General features: G+C 43.3%; 1 protein-coding gene across 5 annotated transcripts in view; it reads right to left on the bottom strand.

The window, feature by feature from the left end:
- The window catches only part of LOC143764925 (NACHT, LRR and PYD domains-containing protein 3-like), a 178,414-nt gene that overhangs the window by 47,208 nt on the left and 108,488 nt on the right, over positions 1–22,718 (bottom strand). For 4 of the 5 annotated variants that reach the window (XM_077251043.1, XM_077251042.1, XM_077251039.1 and 1 more), the window contains 3 exons: positions 22,591–22,698; positions 6,163–6,330; positions 5,826–5,996 (listed from right to left, as the gene is read on the bottom strand). In XM_077251043.1, coding sequence (XP_077107158.1) covers positions 5,826–5,996; positions 6,163–6,330; positions 22,591–22,698 — 447 coding nt within the window. The remainder of the gene's footprint in view (positions 1–5,825; positions 5,997–6,162; positions 6,331–22,590; positions 22,699–22,718) is intronic. The other variant, XM_077251044.1, reaches the window with a different exon arrangement.

Here is a 22,718-nt window from a genome sequence, read left to right on the forward strand (position 1 = left end):
TTCGGGACGGGGCACCATAGTCTCATCAGGGTCAGATTGTGGCTCAGTACACTGTGATGGAAATGTTGTGATCTGAGTCAATGGAACAGCATAATAATCTAGCTGTGGCTGTGCATCTGTGCACTCCATGTCCGATTCATCTTGTAATGGGCATGGCCTGTTAACAATTTCCCTTTCTAACCCAGGCACGGTATGTGTAAAGAGCTCCATGGAGTAACCTGTTGTGTTGCCTGACGCATCCTTCACTGTTGTTCTGGGTGAAGGACACAAGGAAGCGACTTGTTCCTGACCGGGAGCATCCACTGACGACGCACTGCTTTTAAATTTTGCACTTTCCGAAGAGGAGGTGAAAGAGCTAGAGGCAGAGTCAGCAAGGAAAGCCAAAACTTTTTCCTGCTGCTCCGGCTTTAAAAGCGGTTTTCCTACTCCCAGAAAAGGGAGCGTTCGAGGCCTTGTGTAGCCAGACGATGACGCTGGCTCAACAACTCGAGACTTAGGCCGGCGTCACACTCAGCGTATGTAAATACAGTCCGTTTTTTACAGCCGTAATACGCAGAAAAATCCCCAAAATGTGATCCGTATGTCATCCGTAGGCAGGGTGTGTCAGTGTATTTTGCGCATGGCATCCTCCGTATGTAATCCGTATGGCATCCGTACTGCGATATTTTCTCGCAGGCTTGCAAAACCGACATCTAATGGATTTATGTGCTCAAATGTTCGTTAAAACATATATACAGTATATATATATATATATATATATATATATATATATATATGTCATTGAGACACATACAGTTATATGAAAAAGTTTGGGCACCCCTATTAGTCTTAAGCTTAATGTTTTATAAAAATTGTTTTTTTTGCAACAGCTATTTCAGTTTCATATATCTAATAACTGTTGGACACAGTAATGTTTCTGCCTTGAAATGAGGTTTATTGTACTAACAGAAAATGTGCAATCTGCATTCAAACAAAATTTGACAGGTGCATAAGTATGGGCACCTCACCAGAAAAGTGACATTAATATTTAGTAGATCCTCCTTTTGCAAAAATAACAGCTTCTTGTCGCTTCTTGTCGCTTCCTGTAGCTTTTAATGAGTTCCTGGATCCTGGATGAAGGTATTTTTGACCATTCCTCTTTACAAAACAATTCCAGTTCAGTTAAGTTTGATGGTTGCCGAGCATGGACAGCCCTCTTCAAATGATCCCACAGATGTTCAATGATATTCAGGTCTGGGGACTGGGCTGGCCATTCCAGAACAGTGTAATTGTTCCTCTGCATGAATGCCTGAGTAGATTTGGAGTGGTGTTTTGGATCATTGTCTTGCTGAAAGATCCATCCCCTGTGTAACTTCAACTTTGTCACTGATTCATGGACATTATTGTCAAGAATCTGCTGATACTGAGAGGAATCCATGGGTCCCTCAACTTTAACAAGATTCCCGGTGCCGGCATTGGCCACACAGCCCCAAAGCATGATGGAACCTCCACCAAATTTTACTGTGGGTAGCAAGTGTTTTTCTTGGAATGCTGTGTTTTTTGGCCGCCATACATAACGCCTTTTTGTATGACCAAACAACTCAATCTTGGTTTCATCAGTCCACAGGACCTTCTTCCAAAAAGAAATTGGCTTCTCCAAATGTGCTTTTGCATACCTCAGCCGACTCTGTTTGTGGGGTGCTTGCAGAAACGGCTTCTTTTGCATCACTCTCCCATACAGCTTCCCCTTGTGCAAAGTGCGTTGTATAGTTGACCGATGCACGGTGACACCATCTGCAGCAAGTTGATGCTGCAGCTCTCTGGAGGTGGTCTGAGGATTGTCCTTGACTGATCTCATAATTCTTCTTCTCTGCCTTTCTGATGTTTTTCTTGGCCTGCCACTTCTGGCCTTAACAAGAACTGTACCTGTGGTCTTCCATTTCCTTACTATGTTCCTCACAGTGGAAATTGACAGGTTAAATCTCTGGGACAGCTTTTTGTATCCTTCCCCTGAACAACTATGTTGAATAATCTTTGTTTTCAGATCATTTGACGATTGTTTTGAGGAGCCCATGATGCCACTCTTCAGAGGAGATTCAAACAGGAGAACAACTTGCAAGTGGCCACTTTAAGTAGCTTTTCTCATGATTGCATACACCTGGCTACAAAGTTCAAAGCTCAATGAAGTTACAAAACCAAAAAAGTGCTTTAGTAAGTCAGTAAAAAGTAGGTAGGAGTATTTAAAACAAGAAAATGATAAGGGTGCCCATACTTATTCACCTGTCAAATTTTGTTTGAATGCAGATTGCACATTTTCTGTTAGTACAATAAACCTCATTTCAAGGCAGAAACATTACTGTGTCCAACAGTTATTAGATATATGAAACTGAAATAGCTGTTGCAAAAAAAACAATTTTTATAAAACATTAAGCTTAAGATTAATAGGGGTGCCCAAACTTTTTCATATAACTGTATATATATATATTCTGTATTTATATTTAATTCAGCGCGATATATGTGAAAAGCCGGTAATTCAATTGCCGGCTTTCATTTCTCCTTCCCAAACCCGACATGATATGAGACATGGTTTACATACAGTAAACCATCTCATATCCCTTTTTTTTTTGCATATTCCACACTACTAATGTTAGTAGTGTGTATGTGCAAAATTTGGGCACTGTAGCTTTTAAAATAAAGGGTTAAATCGCGGAAAAAATTGGCTTGGGCTCCCGCGCAATTTTCTCCGCCAGTGTGGTAAAGCCAGTGACTGAGGGCAGATATTAATAGCCTAGAGAGGGTCCATGGTTATTGGCCCCCCCTGGCTAAAAACATCTGCCCCAGCCCCCCCAGAAAAGGCACATCTGGAAGATGCGCCTATTCTGGCACTTGGCCACTCTCTTCCCACTCCCGTGTAGCGGTGGGATATGGGGTAATGAAGGGTTAATGTCACCTTGCAATTGTAAGGTGACATTAAGCCAGATTAATAATGGAGAGGCGTCAATTATGACACCTATCTATTATTAATCCAATAGTACGAAATGGTTAATAAAACACACACACATTATTTACAAGTATTTTAATGAAATAAAGACACATGGTGTTGTAATATTCTATTAGACTCTTAATCCACCTGAAGACCATCGTCCTGAAACAAAGTTAAAAAAACAAACAACAATATTCCATACCTTCCGTCGTTATGTCCCACGATGTAAATCCATCTGAAGGGGTTAAATCATTTTACAGCCAGGAGCTGTGCTAAAGCACTCGCTCCTGCCTGTAAAATCCCGGGTACTGAATGGAAAGCAGGGTGATCTGTAGTTACCTTGAGTCGTGGTGATGCGCCCTCTGCTGGATGTCCTCATATGAACTCGAGCGTGGGAACTTCTCTAGCGGAGAAAATTGCGAGGGAGCCCACGACAATTTTTTCCGCGATTTAACCCTTTATTTTACAAGCTACAGTGCCCAAATTTTGCACATACACTACTAACATTAGTAGTGTGGAATATGCAGAAAAAAAAGGAATATGAATTGGTTTACTGTATGTAAACCATGTCTCATATCATGTCGGGGTTGGGAAGGAGAAATAAAAAGCCGGCAATTGAATACCGGCTTTTTTATAGAACACTGCTGCGTATTTCTCGCAAGTCACACTGCTGGTCCGTGTGTAATCCGTATTTTTCTCGCCCCCATAGACTTTCATTGGCGATTTTTTTGCGCAATACGGTGACAAACGCAGCATGCTGCGATTTTGTACGGCCGTACAAGACCGTATAATACGGATCAGTAAAATAAAGCTGATAGGAGCTGGGACACAGAGAATCATTGGGCTGTGTGTTATGCGTATTTTACGGGTGTATTTTCTGCGCTCATACGTCCGTAAAACTCGCCAGTGTGACGCCGGCCTTAGGTGCTATTTTGCTTTTCCCACGACCACCTGATGCTCCGCCACCACTACCATCATTACCAGCTGGCAATGACCGCCCACGGCCAGGACCTCTTCCACCAGACTTCCTCATTCTTGGAAAAATGTAACCAAACTAACAACCGTTATATGGTACTGTAAAACCAGGTAGAAGGTGTACGTAAACTTGTTGTGAAATTAAATCTCCCTTTATAGGTGTGGGAGACTGTTTGAAAAATCAGGCCCACTGTATTACACTACACAGTTTCAGTGTCAGAAAGTGGCTAACAGATATGCCACAAACAGGACGGACGCAGATGCACTTAGTGGCAATAGAAATTTCCCTTTATAGGTGTGGGAGACTGCTGGGAAAATCAGGCCCACTGTATTACACTACACAGTTTCAGTGTCAGAAAGTGGCTGACAGATAGTGCACGCCCCTTTATAGCCCCTGTGACGCCGCTGAAAGCAAGCCAATCACTGTAATGCCCTTCTCTAAGATGGTGGGGACCGAGACCTATGTCATCACGTTGCCCACACTGTGCGTCCACCTTCATTGGCTGAGAAATGGAGCTGAACGCGTCATATGAAACGCGACTTTGGCGCGAAGATCGCCGACCGCATGGCCGATCCCACACTGAGATCGGCTCGGGTTTCACGAAACCCGACTTTGACGAAAGTCGGCGATTTATTAAATTGACCGATCCGTTTCGCTCAACCCTAGTCCTGACTTCACCCTTAAATAAGGACCACCTGATTCACACCTGTTTCTTCACAGAATGATTGACCTCACTAATTGAACTCCACACTGCTATTATTTTGAACACACCCCCTTTCAATTAATTATTCTAATACACATACTCAAAAACATGCAGATCTTGAATGCTGAGTCTGTCGGTTTATTTAGAATCTGCTGCACCAACTGGTGAATTGTTTGACATGTGGAGATATAATTTATACCAAAAACAGTGATTAGTCTGGTTAGTTATATTGGACTGCTATTATTTTGAACATTACTGTATATACAGTATGAACCCCCACATAACCCCCTATATACAGTATGAACCCCCACATAGCCTTCTATATACAGTATGAGACCCCACCTAGCCTTCTATATACAGTATGAGACCCCACCTAGCCTTCTATATAGAATATCAGCCCCTACATAGCCTCCTATATACAGTTTGATCCTGTACATAGACCCTTAGCTACAATATGAGTCCCCACACAGCCCCCTACATGCAGTATGAGTCCCCACATATCCCCCTATATACATGCAAACATTGCATACTCATATAAAAAAACAACACATATCTGCACAGTAGATGCGATATAATGACGTCATTGCATCTGATGTCTGAGTCGCACATGCTGATTATTGGAAGTAGGAGCCAAGACGCTATCCTCGACTACTATATTTACCGCTGTCTGTATCCTGAGGATGTGGATAGCGGTGACATCTGGAAACGGGAGGAGTCGGACAAACGGCAGCTGTGGGATTGGTACGGCCTGCAGGTTACTGTTTTGAGCCCTTCGGCCATACTATAAGAGCCATAGGGCCAGATGTGGCCCACAGGATGCACTTTGCCCAGCTCTAGGTTAGAGACATTCTAGAGATATCATTCAAAACTTTGATGATCCAAGATCAAAATTTACTAATAAAACAAAAATGTATCATGTCATATAACTATAAACATATGGACACTAACCCAACAACTAGTTATTTGGACTTAAGAAATGGAACGTCCATAATGTCTTATAGAATATGGGCAATTCATCTTGACGATTCTTGACTTTCATAGTCCAAGTATAGAAATTGTGAATGTCATCAAAAATATTTTAATTCTAGACCTTCCCCCATTGAAATATTATTAAATATATTATAGTATTATATTTTTATATAATATTATAGTAAATATTATTTAAATCATAGCTTCCTCCTCACCTTAGTTTCTGCAGGGTACAGCCTGGATGTTTGAGTCCCTCACATAGAAATTTTACTCCAGAGTCTCCAAGGAAATTACACGACAGGTCCATTTTTTTTAGAATGTGGTTTGTACTAATAACAGAACTTAGATCTTCACATGATGATGGAGTCAGTCGGCAACCAGCTAAACTGTGACAGGATGGAATATCATTGAATATTTTGAATATCATAGAGTAGTTTTACTTGGTACAGTATGGTATCCCAAAAGTGATACAGTGTTTGAGGCAGTAAAAAGTGCCCTATTTATACTGATAGCCCTCTAATTTCTCATTACTACATAATATGAAAAGTTCACCTCAACTCCTGCAGGATACAGCTCGGATGTCTGAGTCCCTCACACAGATATTTTACTCCTGAAGGAAGCAATGCTTTCCATGTTAAGCACAATTTAGTCAAAGACTGGCTTCTTACAAGGATGTGTAGATCATTGCATAATGGTGTTTGCAGAAAAGATTCATTAAACCTGGAAAAAAGCATAATTTTTTCTTTATTTGAATGTTATATTGTTAATCCCACCCTATAAATGGCAGTTGATCTGGAAAAATTCAGCCAAGACTTCTACCTATTAGGCCCGGAGTCACACTACCGTATAATACGGACGAGTGCTATGCTATAAAAAATGGCATAGCACTCGGCCCAATGTTAATCTATGGGGCAGCTCCCATCATCCGTTTTTTTCTCAGCCATATTATACGTGCGAGTGAAATCGCAGCATGCTGTGATTTGTACCGTATATCGGTCGAGACTCGCCAATGAAAGTCTATGGGTGCGAGAAAAACTCACACACCACATGGACCATTAGTGTGACTTGAGAGAAATACGCGCTGGTGTCCTTTTGAAAAGCCGGCAATTCAGTGCGATGTAATGTAAAATTACACTGACAGGTTAGAATAGAATAGATAAAATAAATACACAGAGTATAGGTACATACAGTATATATCTGTCATTGACACACACACACACACACACACACACACACATATATATATATATTTATATTTCATAGAGAGTTAGGTAGCAGAATAGCCTATAATTCAATTGTCGGCTTCTGTAAAATCATTGCAGAAGCAGATAGGATATGACACATGGTTTACATACAGTAAACCATTGCATATCAGTTAGATTTATAAATGTCCCTGACTAATAATGTTAGTACTATGTGTGTGTTAAATTTTGGAGATGTAAGTGTTAAATTAACAAATTTATTCATGGAAAAAAATTGCGTGAACTCGGAAAAAGTTCAGAAACTTTCCCACGCTACAGAGGTCATGTCCGGTCAGGCGGGGAGGCTGCGCAGGCAGCTTTTCACTCATTACACAGTGGTTTACAGTTGGGGCGGTAGCATTAACACCGCTCCTGGTTGTAAACTATTTAACCAATTGAGATGAATTGCAGCGTGGGACTTGACTGTACGGCGGACAGGTATGGGATATTGTTGCTTTTTTATTTTGGATTTTTTGCAGGAGAACGAGGGCTTCGCTTGGATTGAGAGTGTAATAAAGATGGAAAACCTGTGTTTTATTATTTCATTAAAAGACTTTATTCTTAATGTATGTGTATTTTTTAACCCTTTCATACTATTGGATTAATAATGGATAGGTGTCTTATTGACACCTCTTCATTATTAACCAGGCTTAATGTCAACTTACAATAGCAAGGTGACATTAACCCCTTATTACCCCATATGCCACTGCTACAGGGCAATGGGAAGAGAGAGGCTAAGTGCCAGAATTGGTGCATCTTATAGATGCGCCTTTTCTGGGGTGGCTGGGTGCTGATATTTTTAGCCAGGGCGGTCAATATCCATGGCCCCTTCCTAGGCTATGAATATCAGCTCAGAGCAGTCAACGTAGCCTTTCTGGCTATTAATTATAGAGGGACCCCACGACATTTTTTGTGGGGGTACCCCTATTAGAAAATCGAGTAAAGGCTAAATATACAGCTGCGGGCTGATATTCATAGACTGGGCAGATCCATGAGTATTAACCCCTTCCCATGCTACAAATATCAGCCCCGCCCGTCGGCTTTCCCTCTCTGGCGAAGAAAATTGCGCGGAAGACTGCACAATTTTTTTGGCTTCTAGGATGGAACTTATGAGCCAATAAATAGGGTTCCACATCATTTATTCATGATTTTCTGGGCTGGGATTCATTATACGTCCATTTTGCAAGCTGGCAAGAAAATCTCGCCATATGGATGCTAAACGGATGTCACACGGATGCTTAGATGTGAGAAAATCGCATCCTCGCATTGCACACGGATGACATACGGATAACCATACGGAGAACATTTGTGCAATTCTCGGCAGACAAAATCGGACCAATTGTGTCTGACTCCGGCCTTATACTTACAGTGGCTTGCAAAAGTATTCACTCCCTTGACATTTTTTCGTGTTTTGCTATCTCACTACCTGGAATTTCACTGCTTTTTTTTTAGGGTTTACATCAGTCTATTTAACGCCTTTACCCCCGAGGGTGGTTTGCATGTTAATGACCAAGCCAATTTTTACAATTGTGACCACTGTACCTTTATGAGGTAATAACTCTGGAATGCTTCAATGGATCCCAGTGATTCTGGCAATGTTTTTTCGTGACATATTGTACTTCATGTTAGTGGTAACATTTCTTTGATATGACTTGCGATTATTTGTGAAAAAAATGGAAATTTGGCAAAAAAATTTAAAATTTCACAATTTTCCAACTTTGAATTTTCATGCCCTTGAATCACAGAGATATGTTACACAAAATACTTAATAAGTAACATTTCCCACTTGTCTACTTTACATCAGCACAGTTTTGGAACCAAAATTTTTTTTTGTTAGGAAGTTATAAGGATTAGAAGTTAAACAGCGATTTCTCATTTTTACAAAACCATTTTTTTTAGGGACCACCTCACATTTGAAGTCACTTTGAAGGTCCTATATGATAGAAAATACCCCAAAGTGACACCATTCTAAAAACTGCACCCCTCAAGGTGAACAGAACTACATTCAACCTGGAGGTCAGGTTTCTAAACCAGCCCCTCAGGTTAATATAATTGCTTGTTTTTTTGATTGGACCACGGCCGCGCCCCCAATGAATGTATTATTTTCTCTTGAGATCCTTTGGGTAAGAGTTCTCACATCTCTCTTACAAGAGCTAGGAGGTGTCAAATGTTACCTTTCTTCTTGGCTTCTAGCAGGACCCCCTGGTGAGATTGGAGACAGAAGTCTACTTGTCTCAGGAAAATACATATTAACACCAGGGTGAGAACCTGCAGCTTTCAAGACAGATGGTACTTTATTGCCAGTTACATAACAAATCTATACAAAGTCCACTGCACATATATATATATATATATATATATATATATATATATATATATATATATATACACACACATATTTCACCACACACATGCACATTTGTGGCCTGCTGGAGGTCATTTTGCAGGGATCTGGCAGTGCTCCTCCTGTTCCTCCTTGCACAAAAGCTGAGGTAGCGGTCCTGCTGCTGGGTTGTTGCCCTCCTACGGCCCCCTCCACGTATCCTGGTGTACTGGCCTGTCTCCTGGTAGCGCCTCCAGCGTCTGGACACTACGCTGACAGGCACAGCAAACATTCTTGCCACAACTCACATTGATGTGCCATCCTGGATGAGCTGCACTACCTGAGCCACTTGCGTGGGTTGTAGAGTCCGTCTCATGCTACCACGAGTGTGAAAGCACAACCAACATTCAAAAGTGACCAAAACATCAGCCAGAAAGCATTGGTACTGAGATGTGGTCTGTGGTCCCCATCTGCAGAACCACTCCTTTATTGAGTGTGTCTCCATTTGCACAACAGCATGTGAAATTGATTGTTAAACAGTGTTGTTTCCTAAGTGGACAGTTCGATTTCTCAGAAGTTTGACTTACTTGGAGTTATATTCTGTTATTTAAGTGTTCACTTATTTTTTGTGTGTATATATATATATATATATATATATACTGTATATATATATATATATATATATATATATATATATATATATATATATATATATATATATATATATACAATATACAGATGCATCTCACATAATTAAAATATCATCAAAAAGTTAATTTATTTCAGTTCTTCAATGCAAAAAGTGAAACTCATATATTAGATAGTCATTACAAACAGAGTGATCTATTTCAAGTATTTATTTCTGTCAATGTTAATGATTATAGCTTACAGCCAACGGAAACCCAAAAGTCATTATCTCAGTAAATTAGTATAACACCAGCTTGAAAAAATGATTTTAAAATCCGAAATGTTGGCCTACTGAAATGTATGTTCAGTAAATGCACTCAATACTTGGTTGGGGCTACTTTTGCATCAATTACTACATCAATGCGGCATGGCATGGAGGCTATCAGCCTGTGACACTGCTGAGGTGTTATGGAAGCCCATGTTGCTTTGATTGTTATGACCCCAATGGCAGAGGGTCTCAGAAATAATTACTAAGTCTGCAAGCACAAAAAACCAGCTCCTAGGGCAGTGGTAACTGAGCTGACCATATATCTAATCCTAGCACCACAAATAGCAGCAGCCGGGGAACGTGCCTACGTTGGTTCTAGACGTCTCGCGCCAGCCGGAGAACTAACTAACCCTAGAAGGGAAAAGAAAGACCTTTCTTGCCTCCAGAGAAAAGACCCCAAAAGTTGGATACAAGCCCCCAACAAATAATAACGGTGAGGTAAGAGGAAAAGACAAACGTAAGAATGAGCTAGGTATTTAGCAAAGAGAGGCCCACTAGCTAATAGCAGAATATAGTAAGATGACTTATATGGTCAGCAAAAACCCTATCAAAATATCCACGCTGGATATTCAAGAACCCCCGAACCGTCTAACGGCCCGGGGGGAGAACACCAGCCCCCTAGAGCTTCCAGCAAAGTCAGGAATCACATTTAGTACAAGCTGGACAAAAATAAGAGCAAAGCAAATAACCAAAAAACAAAGAAGCAGGACTTAGCTTAATTTTGCACGAACCCGGACCAGCAGACAGGAGCAAACAGAAAGGATCTGATTACAACGATGCCAGGCACTGGACTAAGGATCCAGGAAGTTTATATAGCTACACCCCTGGACTAACGACCCAGGTGGGTGCCAAACTGAGGAAAGACAATCCCAGAGTCATATCACTAGTAACCACAAGAGGGAGCCAAAAAGTCTAATTCACAACAGTACCCCCCCCTTAAGGAGGGGTCACCGAACCCTCACCAAGACCACCAGGGCGATCAGGATGAGCAGTGTGAAAGGCACGAACTAAATCGGCCGCATGCACATCAGAAGCAACCACCCAGGAATTATCCTCCTGACCATAGCCCTTCCACTTGACCAGATACTGAAGCCTCCGTCTGGAGAGACGAGAATCCAAGATCTTCTCCACCACGTACTCCAACTCGCCCTCAACCAACACCGGAGCAGGAGGCTCAACAGAAGGAACCACAGGTACAACGTACCGCCGCAACAAAGACCTATGGAACACGTTGTGAATGGCAAACGACACCGGAAGATCCAAGCAAAAGGACACAGGATTAAGGATTTCCAATATCTTGTAAGGACCGATGAAGCGAGGCTTAAATTTAGGAGAGGAGACCTTCATAGGAACAAATTGATAAGACAGCCATACCAAATCCCCAACACGAAGTCGGGGACCCACACCGCGGCGGCGGTTGGCAAAACGCTGAGCCTTCTCCTGTGACAACTTTAAGTTGTCCATCACATGATTCCAGATCTGCTGCAACCTATCCACCACAGAATCTACCCCAGGACAGTCAGAAGGCTCCACATGTCCCGAGGAAAAACGAGGATGGAAACCAGAGTTGCAGAAAAATGGCAAAACCAAAGTAGCGGAACTAGCCCGATTATTATTAAGGGCAAACTCAGCCAATGGCAAGAAGGTCACCCAATCATCCTGATCTGCCGAAACAAAACACCTCAAATAAGCCTCCAGAGTCTGATTAGTTCGCTCCGTCTGTCCATTAGTCTGAGGATGAAAGGCAGACGAAAACGACAAATCAATGCCCATCCTAGCACAAAAGGATCGCCAGAACCTGGAAACAAACTGGGATCCTCTGTCAGACACAATATTCTCAGGAATGCCGTGTAAACGAACCACATTCTGAAAGAACACAGGAACCAGATCGGAAGAGGAAGGCAGCTTAGGCAAAGGCACCAAATGGACCATTTTAGAAAAGCGATCACATACCACCCAGATGACAGACATGCCCTGAGACACCGGGAGATCTGAAATGAAATCCATGGAAATGTGTGTCCAAGGCCTCTTCGGGACAGGCAAGGGCAAGAGCAACCCGCTGGCACGAGAACAGCAAGGCTTAGCTCGAGCACAAGTCCCACAGGACTGCACAAATGACCGCACATCCCGTGACAAGGAAGGCCACCAAAAGGACCTAGCCACCAGATCTCTGGTGCCAAAAATTCCCGGATGCCCTGCCAACACCGAGGAATGAACCTCGGAAATGACTCTGCTGGTCCACTTATCAGGAACAAACAGTCTGTCAGGTGGACAAGAGTCAGGTCTACCAGCCTGAAATCTCTGCAACACACGTCGCAAATCAGGAGAAATGGCCGAGAAGATAACTCCCTCTTTAAGAATACCAACTGGTTCTGCGACTCCAGGAGAGTCAGGCACAAAGCTCCTTGAAAGAGCATCAGCCTTCACATTCTTTGAACCTGGTAAATACGAGACCACAAAGTCAAAACGGGAGAAAAACAATGACCAACGGGCCTGTCTAGGATTCAGGCGTTTAGCAGACTCGAGATACATCAGATTTTTGTGATCAGTCAAGACCACCACACGATGCTTAGCACCCTCGAGCCAATGACGCCACTCCTCAAATGCCCACTTCATGGCCAGCAACTCCCGATTGCCAACATCATAATTCCGCTCAGCAGGCGAAAACTTCCTAGAGAAGAAAGCACATGGTCTCATTACCGAGCAACCAGGGCCTCTCTGCAACAAAACGGCCCCTGCCCCAATCTCAGAAGCATCCACTTCGACCTGAAAGGGAAGTGAGACATCAGGCTGGCACAAAACAGGCGCCGAAGTAAACCGGCGCTTCAACTCTTGGAACGCCTCCACGGCTGCAGGAGCCCAGTTAGCAACATCAGAACCTTTCTTGGTCATATCCGTCAAAGGTTTAACAACGCTAGAAAAATTAGCGATAAAACGACGGTAGAAGTTAGCAAAACCCAAGAACTTCTGAAGACTCTTAACTGACGTGGGTTGAGTCCAATCATGAATAGCTCGGACCTTGACTGGGTCCATCTCCACAGCAGAAGGGGAAAAAATAAACCCCAAAAAGGGAACCTTCTGTACTCCAAAGAGACACTTTGAGCCCTTAACTAACAAAGCATTCTCACGCAAAACCTGAAACACCATCCTGACCTGCTCCACATGTGAGTCCCAACCTTCAGAGAAAACCAGAATATCATCCAGATAAACAATCATAAATTTATCCAGATACTTCCGGAAAATATCATGCATAAAGGACTGAAACACTGAGGGAGCATTAGAGAGCCCAAAAGGCATCACCAAGTACTCAAAATGACCTTCGGGCGTATTAAATGCTGTCTTCCATTCATCTCCTTGCTTAATGCGCACAAGGTTGTACGCACCACGAAGATCTATCTTGGTGAACCACTTGGCACCTTTAATCCGGGCAAACAAGTCCGACAACAGAGGCAAAGGATACTGAAATTTAACAGTGATTTTATTCAGAAGCCGATAGTCAATACAAGGTCTCAAAGATCCGTCCTTCTTGGCCACAAAAAAGAATCCCGCACCAAGAGGGGAAGAGGATGGACGGATATGCCCCTTCTCCAGAGACTCCTTGATATACGAACGCATTGCGGCATGCTCAGGTACAGACAGATTAAATAGTCTTCCCTTAGGAAATTTACTACCTGGAATCAAATCTATGGCGCAGTCACAGTCCCTATGAGGAGGCAGAGCACTGGACCTGGACTCGCTGAATACATCCTGATAATCAGACAAATACTCAGGAACTTCCGAAGGAGTAGAGCAAGCAATAGACACCGGCGGGGAATCAGCATGAATTCCCTGACAGCCCCAACTTGACACAGACATTGCCTTCCAATCCAAGACTGGATTGTGGGTCTGTAACCATGGCAGACCCAAAACGACCAAATCATGCATTTTATGCAGAACAAGAAAACGAATCACCTCCCGATGTTCAGGAGTCATGCACATGGTTACCTGCGTCCAAAACTGCGGTTTATTTTCCGCCAATGGCGTAGCATCAATACCTCTAAGAGGAATAGGATTTACCAACGGTTCAAGAACAAAACCACAGCGCTTGGCAAATGACAGATCCATAAGACTCAGGGCAGCACCTGAATCCACAAACGCCATAACAGGGTAAGAAGACAATGAGCAAATTAAAGTCACAGACAAAATAAATTTAGGTTGCAAATTACCAATGGTGACAGGACTAACAACCCTTGTTAGGCGTTTAGAGCATGCTGATATAACATGTGTAGAATCACCACAGTAAAAACACAACCCATTCTGACGTCTATGATTTTTCCGCTCATTTCTAGTCTGAATTCTATCACATTGCATTAAATCAGGTGTTTGTTCAGACAACACCACCAGAGGATTAGCGGTTTTGCGCTCCCGCAAACGTCGGTCAATTTGAATAGCCAGCGCCATGGAATCATTCAGACTTGTAGGAATGGGGAAACCCACCATCACATTCTTAATGGCTTCAGAAAGGCCATTTCTGAAATTTGCGGCCAGAGCACACTCATTCCACTGAGTAAGCACGGACAATTTCCGAAATTTTTGGCAATACACTTCAGCTTCATCCTGGCCCTGAGAAATAGCCAGCAAGGCTTTTTCTGCCTGAACTTCAAGATTGGGTTCCTCGTAAAGCAATCCGAGCGCCAGAAAAAACGCATCAATATTTGCCAATGCCGGATCTCCTGGCGCTAGCGAGAAAGCCCAATCCTGAGGGTCGCCCCGTAAAAAAGAGATAACAATCTTGTATGCCCTGGACACGAGCAGCAAGCTGGTCTACACTTGTAATCAAGGTCTGGACATTCATGTCTGCAGCAAGCACAAGCCACTCAGAGGTAAAGGGGAGGAAGAGAGGAAAAAAAAAAACAAAAAAAAAACTCAGAATTTCCTTTCTTATTATCCCACTTCTGCAATGCATTAAACATTCAATGTTGGCCTGGCATACTGTTATGACCCCAATGGCAGAGGGTCTCAGAAATAATTACTAAGTCTGCAAGCACAAAAAACCAGCTCCTAGGGCAGTGGTAACTGAGCTGACCATATATCTAATCCTAGCACCACAAATAGCAGCAGCCGGGGAACGTGCCTACGTTGGTTCTAGACGTCTCGCGCCAGCCGGAGAACTAACTAACCCTAGAAGGGAAAAGAAAGACCTTTCTTGCCTCCAGAGAAAAGACCCCAAAAGTTGGATACAAGCCCCCAACAAATAATAACGGTGAGGTAAGAGGAAAAGACAAACGTAAGAATGAGCTAGGTATTTAGCAAAGAGAGGCCCACTAGCTAATAGCAGAATATAGTAAGATGACTTATATGGTCAGCAAAAACCCTATCAAAATATCCACGCTGGATATTCAAGAACCCCCGAACCGTCTAACGGCCCGGGGGGAGAACACCAGCCCCCTAGAGCTTCCAGCAAAGTCAGGAATCACATTTAGTACAAGCTGGACAAAAATAAGAGCAAAGCAAATAACCAAAAAACAAAGAAGCAGGACTTAGCTTAATTTTGCACGAACCCGGACCAGCAGACAGGAGCAAACAGAAAGGATCTGATTACAACGATGCCAGGCACTGGACTAAGGATCCAGGAAGTTTATATAGCTACACCCCTGGACTAACGACCCAGGTGGGTGCCAAACTGAGGAAAGACAATCCCAGAGTCATATCACTAGTAACCACAAGAGGGAGCCAAAAAGTCTAATTCACAACAGTACCCCCCCCTTAAGGAGGGGTCACCGAACCCTCACCAAGACCACCAGGGCGATCAGGATGAGCAGTGTGAAAGGCACGAACTAAATCGGCCGCATGCACATCAGAAGCAACCACCCAGGAATTATCCTCCTGACCATAGCCCTTCCACTTGACCAGATACTGAAGCCTCCGTCTGGAGAGACGAGAATCCAAGATCTTCTCCACCACGTACTCCAACTCGCCCTCAACCAACACCGGAGCAGGAGGCTCAACAGAAGGAACCACAGGTACAACGTACCGCCGCAACAAAGACCTATGGAACACGTTGTGAATGGCAAACGACACCGGAAGATCCAAGCAAAAGGACACAGGATTAAGGATTTCCAATATCTTGTAAGGACCGATGAAGCGAGGCTTAAATTTAGGAGAGGAGACCTTCATAGGAACAAATTGATAAGACAGCCATACCAAATCCCCAACACGAAGTCGGGGACCCACACCGCGGCGGCGGTTGGCAAAACGCTGAGCCTTCTCCTGTGACAACTTTAAGTTGTCCATCACATGATTCCAGATCTGCTGCAACCTATCCACCACAGAATCTACCCCAGGACAGTCAGAAGGCTCCACATGTCCCGAGGAAAAACGAGGATGGAAACCAGAGTTGCAGAAAAATGGCGAAACCAAAGTAGCGGAACTAGCCCGATTATTAAGGGCAAACTCAGCCAACGGCAAGAAGGTCACCCAATCATCCTGATCTGCCGAAACAAAACTCCTCAAATAAGCCTCCAGAGTCTGATTAGTTCGCTCCATCTGTCCATTAGTCTGAGGATGAAAGACAGACGAAAACGACAAATCAATGCCCATCCTAGCACAAAAGGATCGCCAGAACCTGGAAACAAACTGGGATCCTCTGTCAGACACAATATTCTCAGGAATGCTGTGTAAACGAACCACATTCTGAAAGAACACAGGAACCAGATCGGAAGAGGAAGGCAGCTTAGGCAAAGGCACCAAATGGACCATTTTAGAAAAGCGATCACATACCACCCAGATGACAGACATGCCCTGAGACACCGGGAGATCTGAAATGAAATCCATGGAAATGTGTGTCCAAGGCCTCTTCGGGACAGGCAAGGGCAAGAGCAACCCGCTGGCACGAGAACAGCAAGGCTTAGCTCGAGCACAAGTCCCACAGGACTGCACAAATGACCGCACATCCCGTGACAAGGAAGGCCACCAAAAGGACCTAGCCACCAGATCTCTGGTGCCAAAAATTCCCGGATGCCCTGCCAACACCGAGGAATGAACCTCGGAAATGACTCTGCTGGTCCACTTATCAGGAACAAACAGTCTGTCAGGTGGACAAGAGTCAGGTCTACCAGCCTGAAATCTCTGCAACACACGTCGCAAATCAGGAGAAATGGCCGAGAAGATAACTCCCTCTTTAAGAATACCAACTGGTTCTGCGACTCCAGGAGAGTCAGGCACAAAGCTCCTTGAAAGAGCATCAGCCTTCACATTCTTTGAACCTGGTAAATACGAGACCACAAAGTCAAAACGGGAGAAAAACAATGACCAACGGGCCTGTCTAGGATTCAGGCGTTTAGCAGACTCGAGATACATCAGATTTTTGTGATCAGTCAAGACCACCACACGATGCTTAGCACCCTCGAGCCAATGACGCCACTCCTCAAATGCCCACTTCATGGCCAGCAACTCCCGATTGCCAACATCATAATTCCGCTCAGCAGGCGAAAACTTCCTAGAGAAGAAAGCACATGGTCTCATTACCGAGCAACCAGGGCCTCTCTGCAACAAAACGGCCCCTGCCCCAATCTCAGAAGCATCCACTTCGACCTGAAAGGGAAGTGAGACATCAGGCTGGCACAAAACAGGCGCCGAAGTAAACCGGCGCTTCAACTCTTGGAACGCCTCCACGGCTGCAGGAGCCCAGTTAGCAACATCAGAACCTTTCTTGGTCATATCCGTCAAAGGTTTAACAACGCTAGAAAAATTAGCGATAAAACGACGGTAGAAGTTAGCAAAACCCAAGAACTTCTGAAGACTCTTAACTGACGTGGGTTGAGTCCAATCATGAATAGCTCGGACCTTGACTGGGTCCATCTCCACAGCAGAAGGGGAAAAAATAAACCCCAAAAAGGGAACCTTCTGTACTCCAAAGAGACACTTTGAGCCCTTAACAAACAAAGCATTCTCACGCAAAACCTGAAACACCATCCTGACCTGCTCCACATGTGAGTCCCAACCTTCAGAGAAAACCAGAATATCATCCAGATAAACAATCATAAATTTATCCAGATACTTCCGGAAAATATCATGCATAAAGGACTGAAACACTGAGGGAGCATTAGAGAGCCCAAAAGGCATCACCAAGTACTCAAAATGACCTTCGGGCGTATTAAATGCTGTCTTCCATTCATCTCCTTGCTTAATGCGCACAAGGTTGTACGCACCACGAAGATCTATCTTGGTGAACCACTTGGCACCTTTAATCCGGGCAAACAAGTCCGACAACAGAGGCAAAGGATACTGAAATTTAACAGTGATTTTATTCAGAAGCCGATAGTCAATACAAGGTCTCAAAGATCCGTCCTTCTTGGCCACAAAAAAGAATCCCGCACCAAGAGGGGAAGAGGATGGACGGATATGCCCCTTCTCCAGAGACTCCTTGATATACGAACGCATTGCGGCATGCTCAGGTACAGACAGATTAAATAGTCTTCCCTTAGGAAATTTACTACCTGGAATCAAATCTATGGCGCAGTCACAGTCCCTATGAGGAGGCAGAGCACTGGACCTGGACTCGCTGAATACATCCTGATAATCAGACAAATACTCAGGAACTTCCGAAGGAGTAGAGCAAGCAATAGACACCGGCGGGGAATCAGCATGAATTCCCTGACAGCCCCAACTTGACACAGACATTGCCTTCCAATCCAAGACTGGATTGTGGGTCTGTAACCATGGCAGACCCAAAACGACCAAATCATGCATTTTATGCAGAACAAGAAAACGAATCACCTCCCGATGTTCAGGAGTCATGCACATGGTTACCTGCGTCCAAAACTGCGGTTTATTTTCCGCCAATGGCGTAGCATCAATACCTCTAAGAGGAATAGGATTTACCAACGGTTCAAGAACAAAACCACAGCGCTTGGCAAATGACAGATCCATAAGACTCAGGGCAGCACCTGAATCCACAAACGCCATAACAGGGTAAGAAGACAATGAGCAAATTAAAGTCACAGACAAAATAAATTTAGGTTGCAAATTACCAATGGCGACAGGACTAACAACCCTTGTTAGGCGTTTAGAGCATGCTGATATAACATGTGTAGAATCACCACAGTAAAAACACAACCCATTCTGACGTCTATGATTTTTCCGCTCATTTCTAGTCTGAATTCTATCACATTGCATTAAATCAGGTGTTTGTTCAGACAACACCACCAGAGGATTAGCGGTTTTGCGCTCCCGCAAACGTCGGTCAATTTGAATAGCCAGCGCCATGGAATCATTCAGACTTGTAGGAATGGGGAAACCCACCATCACATTCTTAATGGCTTCAGAAAGGCCATTTCTGAAATTTGCGGCCAGAGCACACTCATTCCACTGAGTAAGCACGGACCATTTCCGAAATTTTTGGCAATACACTTCAGCTTCATCCTGGCCCTGAGAAATAGCCAGCAAGGCTTTTTCTGCCTGAACTTCAAGATTGGGTTCCTCGTAAAGCAATCCGAGCGCCAGAAAAAACGCATCAATATTTGCCAATGCCGGATCTCCTGGCGCTAGCGAGAAAGCCCAATCCTGAGGGTCGCCCCGTAAAAAAGAGATAACAATCTTGTATGCCCTGGACACGAGCAGCAAGCTGGTCTACACTTGTAATCAAGGTCTGGACATTCATGTCTGCAGCAAGCACAAGCCACTCAGAGGTAAAGGGGAGGAAGAGAGGAAAAAAAAAACAAAAAAAAAAACTCAGAATTTCCTTTCTTATTATCCCACTTCTGCAATGCATTAAACATTCAATGTTGGCCTGGCATACTGTTATGACCCCAATGGCAGAGGGTCTCAGAAATAATTACTAAGTCTGCAAGCACAAAAAACCAGCTCCTAGGGCAGTGGTAACTGAGCTGACCATATATCTAATCCTAGCACCACAAATAGCAGCAGCCGGGGAACGTGCCTACGTTGGTTCTAGACGTCTCGCGCCAGCCGGAGAACTAACTAACCCTAGAAGGGAAAAGAAAGACCTTTCTTGCCTCCAGAGAAAAGACCCCAAAAGTTGGATACAAGCCCCCAACAAATAATAACGGTGAGGTAAGAGGAAAAGACAAACGTAAGAATGAGCTAGGTATTTAGCAAAGAGAGGCCCACTAGCTAATAGCAGAATATAGTAAGATGACTTATATGGTCAGCAAAAACCCTATCAAAATATCCACGCTGGATATTCAAGAACCCCCGAACCGTCTAACGGCCCGGGGGGAGAACACCAGCCCCCTAGAGCTTCCAGCAAAGTCAGGAATCACATTTAGTACAAGCTGGACAAAAATAAGAGCAAAGCAAATAACCAAAAAACAAAGAAGCAGGACTTAGCTTAATTTTGCACGAACCCGGACCAGCAGACAGGAGCAAACAGAAAGGATCTGATTACAACGATGCCAGGCACTGGACTAAGGATCCAGGAAGTTTATATAGCTACACCCCTGGACTAACGACCCAGGTGGGTGCCAAACTGAGGAAAGACAATCCCAGAGTCATATCACTAGTAACCACAAGAGGGAGCCAAAAAGTCTAATTCACAACATTTGATAGCAGCCTTCAGCTCGTCTGCATTGTTGGGTCTGGTGTATCTCATCTTCCTCTTGACAATACCCCATAGATTCTCTATGGGATTAAGGTCAGACAAGTTTGCTGGCCAATCAAGCACAGTGATACTGTTGTTTTTAAACCAGGTATTGGTACTTTTGGCATTGTGGACAGGTGCCAAGTCCTGCTGGATAAGTTAATTTCCATCTCCAAAAGGCTTGTCGGCAGAGGCAAGCATGAAGTGCTCTAAAATTTCCTGGTAGATGGCTGTACTGACTTTGGTCTTGATAAATCACAGTGGACCTACACCAGCAGATAACAAGGCTCCCCAAACCATCACTGATTGTGGATATTTCACACTACGCAGGTATGGCCGGTTCAATTTTTAATGTGAATTTTAATTTCTGAATAAATTTATATCATCAAATAAAAAAATTACAAAGATATTATAGATGCAATCACGCTACAACGCCGCTGCCACCTGCCTGCTGAATGTGATTTTTTTTCTCAAAACATTATATTTAGTATGTAAACTAGTGAGGGATCAGTGACTTGTTAGAAGCCATACAGATGAATATGGAAGCAGAGCACCACGTGAAGACCCCCCACAGGCCGTCCCGGAGCATGAGAATCTCATTAAGGCCGGGGTACCACTTGCTAGGGCAATGCGAGAAACTCGTGCAAGTCTCTCACCTCAATACCCGGCACTCATGACCGGAGCATGCGGCTGCATGTATTTCTGTGCAGCTGAACGCTCCGGTCCCGAGTGCCGGCGGCAGTGCCAGGTATTGAGGTGAGAGACTCGCACGAGTTTCTCACATTGCACTCGAAAGTGGGACCCCGACCTAACTGAAAACTACAAATAAAGATTAGACAACAACCACAAGATGGATTTCATCAACCAAGGTATCATTTTAATCAGAATAACGGCGCCAACCAGACTGTCTGTAGTTTACTGAACAAAATCCTGCTGGCGGGTTACCTTTAACCTCTTCACGTCACAGCCCTTTTTCGTATTTGCCTTTCTGTTTTTTGCTCCCCGTCTTCCCAGAGCCATAACTTTTTTATTTTTCCATCAATATGGCCTTGTGAAGAGTTATTTTTTGCAAGACAAGTTGTACTTTTGAACGACACCATTGATTTTAACATGTCATGTATTCGAAAACAGGGAAAAAATTCCAAATGCGGTGATATTGCAAAAAAAGTGCAATTCCACAACTGTTTTTTGGCGATTTTTTTTTACCATGGTCACCAAATGCTAAACTGACCTGCCATTATGATTCTATAGGTCATTACACGTTTGTAGAAACCAAACATGTATAAGTTGTTTTTTATTTAAATGGTGAAAAAAATCCAAAGTTTGTTAAACAATAAAAAGATTGCATCATTTTCCAAGACCTGTAGTGTCTCCATTTTTTAAGATCTGGGGATGGGTGAGGGCTTATCTTTCTGTGCCATGCTGATGTTTTTAATGATACCATTTTGGTGTGGATATGATCATTTGATCACACATTATTGCATTTTAATGCAATGTGGCAGTGACCAAAAAAACGTAATTCTGGCGTTTTGACTTTTTTTCACTACGTTGTTTACCGTCTTTTAATATATTGATAGATTGGGTGATTCTGAACGAGGCGATACCAAATATATGTATTTTTGTTATTATTATTATTATTTTGAATGGGACGAATGGGGGGTGATTTGAACTTTTTTTTTTTAAACATTTTTTTTACTTTTTACTTGCCTCAATAGTCACAGTACTTATGCGGCGCATGTCGTGAAGGGGTAAAGGATTGGTGTCCCCATTTTTGATTGAGTTTATAAGAAAAATTCATGTAAGAAACATATCACAATAAAATTATATTACCATTAAAGAATTATTTGGAATATATTGGCATAATAAAAAATATCAATTTTACCTGAGTTCTTGGATTCTACTTTGTTGATCACTTAGACGAAGAAGGAAACTTATTTGCTCTTCTTCGGGATCTGAATCTTCTACGTTTGCAAACTGACATCTACTGAAACTAAAATAAAGTTACTTAAA

The sequence above is a fragment of the Ranitomeya variabilis genome, chromosome 4, assembly GCF_051348905.1.
Source record: "Ranitomeya variabilis isolate aRanVar5 chromosome 4, aRanVar5.hap1, whole genome shotgun sequence".
NCBI lineage: Eukaryota > Metazoa > Chordata > Amphibia > Anura > Dendrobatidae > Ranitomeya > Ranitomeya variabilis.